At 30.7% G+C, this 12,491-nt stretch overlaps 1 protein-coding gene across 1 annotated transcript; it reads right to left on the reverse strand.

Annotated features, from left to right (window-relative positions):
* Positions 1-9,609: 9,609 nt before the first annotated feature.
* LOC137826742 (transcription factor SCREAM2) lies at positions 9,610-11,576 on the reverse strand. The gene is made up of 4 exons (XM_068632876.2): positions 11,326-11,576; positions 11,051-11,182; positions 10,677-10,847; positions 9,610-10,086 (listed from the first exon to the last, which is right to left on the reverse strand). The coding sequence occupies exons 1-4, from the start codon at positions 11,401-11,403 to the stop codon at positions 10,012-10,014; spliced, it is 456 nt and encodes a 151-aa protein (XP_068488977.1). The 5' UTR covers positions 11,404-11,576; the 3' UTR covers positions 9,610-10,011.
* Positions 11,577-12,491: the final 915 nt, after the last annotated feature.

Below are 12,491 nucleotides of genomic sequence, written 5' to 3' on the forward strand. Positions count from 1 at the left end.
AGACAATAAAATAAATAAATTTTTCATCTAATTTCTGCATAAGAAGACGTTAGTTCTAGTTTTGGTAAAGAATAATCCAGTTTACAAGTGCAAAACTCCCACAAATTTAATCCAAATGAGCCCAAATTTTCCGACTATAATCTATATATTTACATAAACCTAAAATTGTCTTCAAACTTAAACACGTATAATTTTGTCACTAATTTTTATCTAATCGTGTCTCTAAGTAAACTAAAATCACTCCTAAAACTCTAATAGCTAGTAAGAGTAGCAGAGGATAAATCAAATTTAGTTAATCAGTTATATTCTACTAGAGATAGGTTGACTCAATATGTTGATTAATTACAATTTTTTATAACTAGGTAGAGAATTATTTCAGTAAACTTTGTATATATGATCATTTATATTTGATCATCTTTTCTTCAATAATTTGTTGTCTTTTGAAACTTATTGTCTATCTGGCTTATGCCGTGATCTCAATTCTGTGAGTGATAGAGTAGAAAAGATTTTATTGCTGAGTGTTGATTTCAAAACTGCACCTAAATTTTCAACACTTCACAGCACCAAAAAATAAAAGTAATGGATGTTTAGATCCCAAAAATCCCCACTCGAATAGGTCTCTTATCACACTACCACCTTTCTCATACAAAAGAGAGCAACTTCCAAAATGCTAAACACCATCTCTTGCCATGTCAAAAGGGAAGAAGAAACAAAAACTAGCAGTGTGGATTCTGTTGTTGAACTTGTAAAATCAAAACTTGACGCCAACCACTTACCATATAACATGTACAAACCTCAATAAGAGAAGATAAACATTAGAACATTGACAAGTGATTCAGATATTTATAAGTTTTCAGACATATGAACATATGCACATGTTTTGGGTAAGAAAACAACTAAATTTTATTTAAATTTTTAATTTACGCCTAACATTTCAATTGTGCTAACTCAAAAATTTCTTATTTATCATAGACTCCATTTTTGAAAATCACTTAATTTATATGATCTCACACCTCACTCGTGACAACTACCCACATAGTTTTTCATAACATATTTTTTTTTTTAAAGTTTGGACGACTAAATTGGTGGAAGTGATTGAAAACATAGTTATGTGATAGATAATATTCCTATCCACTTAGAACACTTATTCCAGACAAAATTAGCTACATTACATTCTAGAAAAAGGTGTTGTATAGATTCAGGCAGCAGTTGACATAAGGGACATAGATTTGTCTCCAAGCTTACACCCTTTTTTTTGTAAATTATCCCTAGTTTGGATTCTAGTCAGACCAATCTTCCATACAAAGAACTTTGCATTTGGTATAACACTTGTTTTCCAAATTAAACTTAAAAAAATCATCAACCTTACCCCTATAACTATTGTGGACAATATTATATCTTGATTTCACCGAATATATTTCTATTTTTTCCCCTTTCCATACCCACTTATCTTGCCCTTGTATTTTTGGCTTAACATCTATTATATCTTCAATAGTTTCTTTATTTGAGGCTTTCCCCCATTCAAACCACTATCTTCTCCATTTCAGATCTCATTCCCAATTATTATTGATCCAAAATCCAGCCTCAGAAACATAGGCATCACTTAATTCTAAGTTCTTGTATAGCCTTGGGTATTTTTCAGCCATAGTTAAATTACTATGCCATTTATTTGTCCATAACCTAACCTCCTCACCCTTTCTTAGGCTTCATTTAATATTGTTTTCGAGTCAATTTTTCCTACACCCTTCACCACATACCTTTTTAAGATCAGTCTACCTTATTGATTCATACCTTTGTTTTTTTGTTGTATTTGTTTTCCCTAAATGTCCATATTTGGATAATAATATCTCACTCCATAACCCAGTTGTTTCTGTTGTGAATATCCATTTCCACTTTCCCATTAGTACCTCGTTAAACTTCTTTATATCTCTTATACCTACTTATAAGAAAATGATAAAAAATGGTAAGAAGAAAAAATGTTTCTTATTCTCTTATGTGTATATTACATCAGTCATGTATAGGAAATATATAGGGAGTTTCTCTCTCCCAAATTACAATCTAATTAGGTAGGATACTAATCATGAGATTCTATAATTATTAAATTAATTGCATATAATTGGGTACAATATCGTCAAATATTGCATACAATAATTGCATATAATTTTATAATTATTATTTCCTTAATACTCCCCCTCAAGTTGGTAGGTGAAGATCAAGAATCCCCAACTTGTGTCGTAGCGTCAAAAATCGTTCCTTGCCCAATGCCTTCGTAAAAATATCTGCGAGCTGATACTGTGTCGGTACATATGAAGGACTGATTATCCCAGCTTGTAATTTTTCTCGCACAATGTGGCAGTCTATCTCAATGTGTTTTGTGCGTTCATGAAATACTGGGTTTGCTGCTATATGTAATGCCGCTTGATTGTCACAGAAAAGTTGAACTGGCAAGTTGCATGGCACCTTTAAATCCTGCAACAGATATCGCAACCAAACTATCTCCAAACAAGTATTGGCCATTGCGCGGTATTCTGCTTCCGCTGATGATCTTGATACGTTTGTCTGTTTTTTTGACTTCCATGAGATAATAGATGAACCAAGAAAAATGCAATATCCAGATACTGATCTCCGAGTTGTCTGACAACCTTCCCAGTCTGAGTCGCAATAAGCTGTCAATGTCAGATTGTTTTCGGATGACAATAACAATCCTTGTCCTGGTGATCCTTTGATGTACTTTAGGACTCGAATTGCGGCATCCCAATGAGGTTTTCGTGGATCCTGTATATATTGACTTAGGGTCCGAACCGAAAATACTATGTCAGGCCGAGTAACCGTGAGGTATATCAGTCGTCCCACGAGTCGCCTGTATTTGACTGGATCCTTTAATAACTCTCCATCGTCTGGTGTGAGTTTTAGGTATTGTTCCATTGGAAATTTGTCTGGACGAGCACCTGTGAGTCCCGTATCCTGCAAAATATCAAGCGCATATTTTCTTTGGGACATGTAAATACCAGCTTTGGAACGGGAAAATTCAATCCCTAGAAAATATTTTAGGTCTCCAAGATCTTTAATGCGAAATTGTTGTAATAAACAATCTTTAACACGCTGAATTTCTGTCAAATCATTTCCTGTCAGAAGAATATCATCCACATAAATCAAAAGGGCAGTAAATGATGAGTTATTCTGTCTTGTGAATACTGTTGAAATCCTACAGATTTAATCACATGAGAAAATGTTGAAAACCATGTTCGAGATGCTTGTTTGAGACCATAAAGGGATTTGTTGAGTCGACATACAATGTTCTCCCCCTGTCGATGATGTCCGGGTGGCAAGTCCATGTAAATAATTTCATGCAATGTGCCATGTAAGAAGGCATTTTGCACATCTAGCTGGTGAGTAAACCAATTTCTGGTTGCTGCAATGGTGAGGAGACACCTCAAAGTTGTTAATTTTGCTGTTGGTGAAAAAGTTTCAGAATAGTCGACACCTTCAATCTGAGTGTACCCCTTTGCGACAAGGCGCGCCTTATATCTGTCGACGCTACCATCTGAGTTGTACTTTATTTTATAAACCCATTTGCATCCGATGGGTTTCTGTCCAGCGGGTAACGATGTCAAGGTCCACGTTTGATTTAGCTGCAAGGCGGAAAGCTCTTCGTCCATTGCTTTTTTGCCAATTTGGATCAAGGATAGCTTGAGCATAAGTGTGAGGTTCTTTGGTGGCTGTGATGTTAGCAAGATATGCACTATGTGTAGAAGAAAATCGTGAATTAGAAAGAAAATGATGCATAGGATACCTGGTTCCATTCTGTCGGTCTTGGGCAGTGGTTGAATGATTGGCTTGGGATCCCGTTACGTAGTCTTGAAGCCAGGAAGGTTGGGTTGATGTGCGACTGGATCGTCGAACAGGAAGGTCGGTTGGAGAAGGTTTGGTAATGGGTGCTAAACTTCTTGGCATGGGAGAAGAAGGTTGGTCTACTGGAGGTTCAGGTGTATTATGACGAGTAGGAGAAGAAGGTTGGTTTGATGGAGGTTCAGGTGCATTGTGACGAGTAGGAGAAGAGGGTTGATCGAGTGAATGTTGGACAGGAGTGGGTAAGTCAATGTCAATAGTGGGCAAAATACCTTGTAATGGAGGTGAGGATTGTGTCTGTGACTGTTGGCAGAATGGGAAAACACTTTCATGGAAGATGACATCCCGACTTGTAAAAAAAGTGCCTGCATCTATATCAAATAATTTGTATGCTTTTTGACTGTGAGGATAACCAATGAAGATGCATTGTCGGGCACGCGGATCAAATTTTTGCTTAGGTGAAACAACAGTTGCGTAACAAAGGCAACCAAAAGTTTTTAGGTGAGAGAGTGAAGGTGGTTGATTATATAGTAGCTCAAAAGGTGATTTATTTTTTAGTAAAGGTGATGGCAAGCGATTAATGATATATGTGGCGGTTAAAACGCATTCTCCCCAAAATTCTAATGGTAAATTGGACTGAAATAGGAGGGCTCGTGCTGTGTTTAAAACATGTCTATGTTTGCGTTCTACTACCCCATTTTGTTGAGAAGTGTAAACGCAAGTGCGTTGACATTCAATACCTTTTTTGAGAAAAAAATCATACATTGAAATAAATTCCAGTCCGTTGTCAACGCGGATGGTTTTAATAGATGCCTGAAATTGATTTTGTGCAAATGTAATGAATGACTCTAAGAGATGTTGGGTTTCAGATTTGTGATTCATAAGAAATAACCAAGTACATCTAGTATAGTCATCGACTATAGTGAGAAAAAAACGTTTTCCAAAATGAGTTGGGGTTTTATGAGGACCCCAAATGTCACAATGCAATAGATTAAATGGAGAATGAGATTTTATTGTGCTTAAAGGAAAGGGTAGCCTTGTCTGTTTAGCTTTGGGACAAATACTACAATGATTATGAATGGGAATGAGATTTTTACTGATAGGGATAGGTAGTAGGGAAGATACAAGTTGTAGACACGCTGGAGAAGGATGTCCAAGGCGCTTATGCCATAAATCAGGATCGGTCGATATTTGAGATGCGTGGTGCGTGTTGTTTACCCGAGCCAATCATCCTCCCCGTAGCCAAGTCCTGTAAAACGCAACCATGTGGAGTAAAAACGACACAACAATTTAGTGAACTGGTTATCTTACTAATGGACATGGGCAAGCAGACCGAGTAAATAAGATCGGTGCTCTGATACCATGTTAAGAAGTGGGCTTTAAGCCTAACTCAACCCCATAAAACCGGCTCATGGGGTGAGGTTTGCACCCATTTATATATTATGAAATGTCCTTATCTCTAGTCGATGTGGGATTTCCAACACACCCCCTCACGCCGAGGCTACCATCTCGTGCGTGGAGATATATGTTATGGATGGTCCGGTAACGGCCCGATAGCGGGTGGACTGATAAACCCAACAAATACTCGCTAGGACAGGCTCGAAATGGCTCTGATACCATATAAGAAAATGATAAAAAATGGTAAGAAGAAAAAATGTTTCTTATTCTCTTATGTGTATATTACATCAGTCATGTATAGGAAATATATAGGAAATTTCTCTCTCCCAAATTACAATCTAATTAGGTAGGATACTAATCATGAGATTCTATAATTATTAAATTAATTGCATATAATTGGTACAATATCGTCAAATATTGCATACAATAATTGCATATAATTTTATAATTATTATTTCCTTAATACTACTCCCCTTCTTTCTTTTGACTGAAATATTCTGGACCACTCAATCCATGTTATTCTTTCCCATGAGTACCCAATACCCACAAGAATTGCCTTCATAATTTTGTTATGGAAGTTTGTACGATTTGTCCTTGATGTAGCTCTCCAAGTGCACAACTCAACACCTCCATATTAGTTGCATCTTATATAGCCTCTTGTTGCATGCAACTCCTGCACCCTACATCTCCCCTTGGAGACTTCTCCAACTTGTTGAACGTCATCACCCTTTATTTAATTGCAGAATCTGATTATGCACAATCGAGGATGCACTCGCAGGAATACCTTCACCACCATGACAAGACCATCAAGTAGTTTAACCAAAAATATGTGTTACTAGAAAAAGGATAATAAAAATCACAATATTTTTAGACAGAGCTTCGGGCATTGCACCCAATCCGAGTATGAAAATTATGTCCATGCATTCAGTTTTCAAACAAAAAATTTCTATAGCATATACCCTTCCTTGATTAAAATTTATCTTCTTCCCATGACACCTGATAGTTCAAACAATTGTTGACCATACTGCTTCCCATGCATTATTATGTTTTTCATACAGATCCGTGAGATAAAATTGTTGACAAATTTGAATTAGATTTTCATGATGCACGTAACATGAAGCATTTATTTTTTGAATGACTTTTTCTGATGAGGGGAATGTCCAAGATGGTGAGAATTAAAAGGTGTAAAGCATAAGAATGTAAGATTACATTTTATGTGATTCATGGGTCTCCTAAGATAAAAAGAAAAACAATAATTATTTAGTTTGCATTTGTGTGATCAATTTGGAAACACTATAATTAGGGTGACAAAAGGGGTCATTTAGGTCCGACCTACCATTGGCCTGCCAAAAGCAAGACGGGACGGACTAGCTCCCAAGATTGTGCGGGTTGAAAATAGTAACTCACTTCGTTATAGGGTGGGTTGGCAAGCGAGTTGGTGGACTGACCCGTCATTTTTCAATTTTTTTAATTTTTTTAATTTTTTAATTTTTTGTTTTAGATTTATTTACTTAGTTATAATCATTGATATCACTTTTTAGAAAATAAATATGCAAAAAAAAAATAATAAACTAAATTAAAATGAAAGAAAATTTAATACCTAACAAAATAAAGTAAATATCAATAATAATTCAATGACTCAAATGAGATATAAAAAATTAATGTAAATAAAGTTTTATATAAAATATTGATCACTACCAATTTTTATTTAAAAACATGAAATTTTTCTTTATAAATACAAAAATAAGAAAGTACGAAATGACAGGTTAAAAAGGTTAATTTCCCACGTAAATGATGAGAAACCGAGTTTGTTTTATCATCCTTCCTATAATGCAATGATATTTTTGTAAGCTAGAAAGGTTAATTACGGTATTCCAGAGATTAATATTTTCTTTTTACTCTTTACATTTTTTTTATATATATTATTCAAGTTGTTCTTTTATTTCTAAAGTGAAAATTAAATTTAGATTTCATTTTCTTAATAATCTTTCTTTTAATAACGTGTCTGTTTCACTGTGAGAACTGTAGACACACAAAAAGTTATTTATTTCTAAATGATTTGCGAAAAAATATTCAAACAAGGAAAATCCCGCTCAAAGATAATGTTTTACAGTTTTATCCTTATCCTTAATATAAAAGTAATAATCAATTCTGTATGAAAATATAATAAGTTATATATCTATCTATATATATATAATAACTTATTATATTTTCATATTACATATATAACGTATACATAATCATAAACATAATTATTAGATAAACATAATCTTAATAATGTATATAACATAACTGATGATGTTTACATTATATTATATCATAATAATTAACTATTGTATTATAATATAATATAATAATATAACAAAAAATGTAATAATAAAATAAATTTTATAATAATAATATTATTAATAAAAATAATAAATAAATTTGTATGCTAATAATATTATTAATAATAAAAATAAATAATAAAAATAAAATAAAACTAATTAGTAATAATAAGAGTAATTTTTAATTAAAGTTATCATCTTACTATAATGTACTCTTCTTTAGTTAATTTTAATTATGTGTTTGATGTGATACTAATTTAAGTATATTATTTGAAGTCCTACATAATCTAAAATTTTGTTTTGATTTTTTATAATTATTTTTACTCAAATTTGTTTTATTTTTAATTACAAAATTTAAAAATTATTTGTAGTTATTTTTCAATTGAGCTTCCGGATATCCAGACACTAGATATAAATAATTTATCATCATTCATTCTAAACTGATTTTAAGTATAACACAAAATATTAATTTTACAAATTTATCAATTAAAAAATCATTTATTTTTTTATCACATTAATTAAATTACGCTAAAACTTTCATTATTTTTTTTCACTTTCTACTCTAATTTTCTTAATCCAAACAACATTATTTTATACTCTCTTAAAATAACTTTGTATATTTTATTTGTCACTATTTATCACTAATATGAATAGAATAAATATGTGACTTGAATATTTTATTTCAAAAATTGAAAATTTTCTTTTTATCCACATATTTAGCAGTTTATCATACACTTTATAAATAAAATAACTAAAAATATAATAGTGAAGAATTTAATAAAATTTAGAAGAAATTAGATTATGTAGTTATGGTTCCAAGAATATGTAGATAAAAAATCTAATTTATATCCATATTAAAAGATAAACATATTTTAATTAATTTAAAATTACAAAAATTCAAAACGTAAAAAGGAACACGTGTGACAAATCGACGTCATTAACATTGATCGTTTACTGACACGTGCATCCAACAATAAATTTTTTTAATTATATATATATATATATATATATATATATATATATATAATCACTTTTTGATGTAGATTGTTTATGAAGTACACTTAGAAATTTGGAGATATATACTATTTTACATGAGTTATTATTAATATATATTTATATTTATATTATTTATAGAAATCTAATAAATTGAAACAGTTTTGCAATATAATACTTTGATTTACTATTTTAAAAATTAAAAATGATTATTTAAAAGTACTTGTCTCTTAAAAATTATCATTTAATATTTTTATGACTTTAGAAGGAATGATAATATTTCAGTGTAATGAATAGAAATAGAGAAGAAAAAAACTAAAAAAGTAACTAAAAACAATCCTTCCGATACACTTGCAATATTAAAAAATAAATATTATTAAATGAAAAGTGAATATATATATATATATAATAATAATAATAATAATAATAATAATAATAATAATAATAATGATGATGATAGACAGGACAATGAAACATTCTATAACATTACGAAGGAATAATCTAATTAAAATGCAAATAATTATGAGTTTTTCTCCACATTTGACGAATTTCGTTTGTAGGTTTTAATAAATTTTAAACCATATAAATAAATGTGTTACAAAAAAATTTATTAAAAATAGGTTGACAATTTTTTGCCAGTAAATTTTAATCAATATGTAATTCACATTAAAAATATGTACTCATATTCTTCCTCCTCCAATTGTATTGCCTAATAAATCATAAATATTACTCTATTCTTTATAATCAGCGTTCATTTTTTATACACGATAATTATTTGGTATTAAAAATTTATCTTAAATATACATATTTATTTTTAAAATTAAAAAACTTATCATAAACGATATAATTATATAAAGTGATTTTAGTTTTTATTCTAATTAATTCATATTTATTATTATTATCATCTATTTTTTAGTAATTTATATTCATTAAATATATCAAGCATTATCCTTAATAATTAAGAAAAGTGTTATAGCTTAATGACATGCGTGAAAATATACTGTTAGGTTTCTACACCATGGATGTTTTCACTAATAAGCACTAACTGAAATCATGCTTGCTTAATTATAATATAATTGAACGCATAATAACATGCATTTCTTCTGTCATAGGGCTTATTTTTGTCTATTGTCTTCCCCACCCACTGAATTCCAAAATACCAATATATATATATATATATATATATATATATATATATATATATATATATATATATATCAACTTGGGCAATGCATGTCCATTCATTCATTTCCCACTATCCAAGAAGATGTTGATAAGCCATATCAATACGTAAGGGTCATTGAAGAGGTACCTCGTGAGGTTTTGGCAGAACATGCAATCACCAATTCTTTCAGTTCATGTGCAAATTTCAAAGCTTAAACAAGACAAAAACGGTACTTGAAATTTTTTTTTCGTTTTTTTCTAATCCGTGTGCTTTCATTAATTAGTCCTCGTTCTTGATTGCTCGCAACACTGCTTGCTTTACCACTTGCGCGTCAACACTGTCGTTCTTGTGACTCTGCAAAATAAGCTCTTGTCAAACTTTAGATCAAAACTTTAGAGTATTGTTGGTGGCATCATATTTTATTTACCCTTTTCACATTATGTAACTATTGCAGCTCTAGACTTTGTTGCCACATCATATACTCCATGCAACAACAAAAATGGTAGAATAACGAACAAACTTCTGTTTTTTTTAGAGAAAAACTTCAATTATTGTTGTTGTTGTGAACAATGTTTTAATCTGAAGCAAGATATTTGATTTTCAAACTGCATGTATATCAAACTTGTGAAAAATTCTTGTATGCTCCTCCTCCTGGAATTTTTTCCTCTTGGAGCATATATTTATATGATTCAATTCTTCAATCTGAATGCAAAAATAATGTTATTTTTACCTATAGTACGAAGTACGAGGTGTATAGCAAATATAGGGTAAAAAAATTCTGTCTCAACGAATCGATATAAATAACACACAAGTACAATATTTGGATTGTTTATATAAGAGCCTCATACATTTAATGTGTGTTTCTTTTATACGTTTAAAATTATTTGAAAGGAAAATCTAATTAGGAGAATAATTAAACAGAAACTTTTATTATTTTGTCTTACTTCTCTTCCCACGGCTTCTAGCTGGAAACTGTCTTCACAAGAAACCCTAGCATCAAGCACATCAAGACCAAGTTCTTCGAAGGCTTCGAGTATGGACACGAGCATACCAGGGCTATTCTTCTCTAAAAGCACATTAATGAGGAAACCCTTTTTTAGGGTTTTCACCGTTACCTGCAAAAATATCAATTTTATAAGATTTATCAGTGTTGAACTCTGCTACGAAAAGTCTTACCACCCCTAATATCTCTTTTTCATCTTAAATCGAATTCTTGAATGTTCAATAAGATCTTTTTAATTTCGACCCAGAAATTCATAAGAACAACAAATTAAATGCAGCAACAATCAAAAAAGAAAAGAAAAAGATTAATAAGCACCGTTGGTAGTTCATCAATTTGAGAGTTTGATGATGATTCCGTGATCCCCAGCTCCGAGTTCAGTCCCTCCACCTTTTGTTTCAACTCCTCTATGTATTTTGAGGCATCTACAATGATTGAGGCTTTGTTCAGCTGCCAAAAAATAACAAAGAAACTGTTAATTAGGTCAATTCTTTTGAAAGCTTTGATTCAAGATGAATCAGATAGAAGCACAAGCTTCATCAGTGATTAATTCATCATCAAAATATAGATGGATATATATAGAAACAAATTACAGCAGTGGAGTTTGTGACATCGCGAAGTTGTTGCAAAGTCTGTTCCAGAGACGCTATTCTTTTGTCCCTAAAAGCCATGCTTCTTCTTCTTCTTCCTCTTATCACTTTTGTGTAGTTGATATTTTGATTTTGATTTTGCTTTTGCTTTTCTCTCCTTTTGTTTTCTCTGCCCTTCCTTTTCCATCTGTCTGCTTAGACAGGTTTTCCTTTTTTATAGAATTGGCTGAGCTATTAAAAATTATGTGTAATATGTCGTTTGTTTGCATGACGAGTACCTAAATATTCCCCACACTAAATTATGCTTTTACGAAATTGACCTCGCCATTTTCAGATATCAGTATATAATTTTTTTGGGTGAAGCAAGACAAACATGATAAGACGTCATAATTATAAATGGTAACCAAGTAATCATTAAGATAGTTAAATTATTAGGTAAATACACAGTACTATTCTAATAAAAATAATAGTCATTAATCTTAATCATTCAAATTTATAGTTATAACTTCATAATAACCCAAGAGTTTCTCTTGATAATTATTGGCTACATTCTTTTATTGATAAAAAATAAAATAAAATAATTAGATTAATTAAAGAATACTCTAACCCAAGTCTTTCTCTTAATAATTTTATTGTCTATATTTATTATCAATAAAAAATAAAATTAATTAATTATAATACTTAAGAGATACTCTAAGTATAAAATTTATAAAATTCTATAGTCTTGTTGCTAAAAAAAACAATAGCTAACATTTATGATGTCCTATCATTGTTTAAGGATTTATTCACTAACGCAGAAAAGATCAATATATCGATTTTTTTTAACAACTATACAATGATTTTGAAATCGCTATTTATCATCACGTAGTCTATTCTATTTCGGTATAGACAACGACTTTAGAGTTGTCATCTATAATTCACTTCTAGAGGACAGTTCTTTTACAACTACAATGGTATAACAAATGTCTAGTCTTACAATGGTAACCATCAGTTACATAACGTAATAACCATACTCATAACTTTTTAATTGTTTATTACATTACAATTCAATATAAATTAAAAATTAATATTGATATTTTGATAAACAATGAGAAGAGAAAGACAAAAATTACAAATCTTTTAGATTTACTAAGTTAGCTTTTGATAATTTGTATTTAGTCAACCTCTGA

Source organism: Phaseolus vulgaris, chromosome 8 (assembly GCF_051622355.1).
Source record: "Phaseolus vulgaris cultivar YP4 chromosome 8, ASM5162235v1, whole genome shotgun sequence".
NCBI lineage: Eukaryota > Viridiplantae > Streptophyta > Magnoliopsida > Fabales > Fabaceae > Phaseolus > Phaseolus vulgaris.

What these genes read in the sequence shown, in the direction of transcription:
- LOC137826742 (XM_068632876.2), bottom strand. Translation starts at nt 11,403, where the DNA reads ATGGCTTTTAGGGACAAAAGAATAGCGTCTCTGGAACAGACTTTGCAA. An exon ending in AAATTGATGAACTACCAACG is followed by an intron (nt 10,848 to 11,050) that starts GTGCTTATTAAT and finishes ATATTTTTGCAG; the next exon opens with GTAACGGTGAAAACCCTAAA. An exon ending in TAGAAGCCGTGGGAAGAGAA is followed by an intron (nt 10,087 to 10,676) that starts GTAAGACAAAAT and finishes CTTATTTTGCAG; the next exon opens with AGTCACAAGAACGACAGTGT.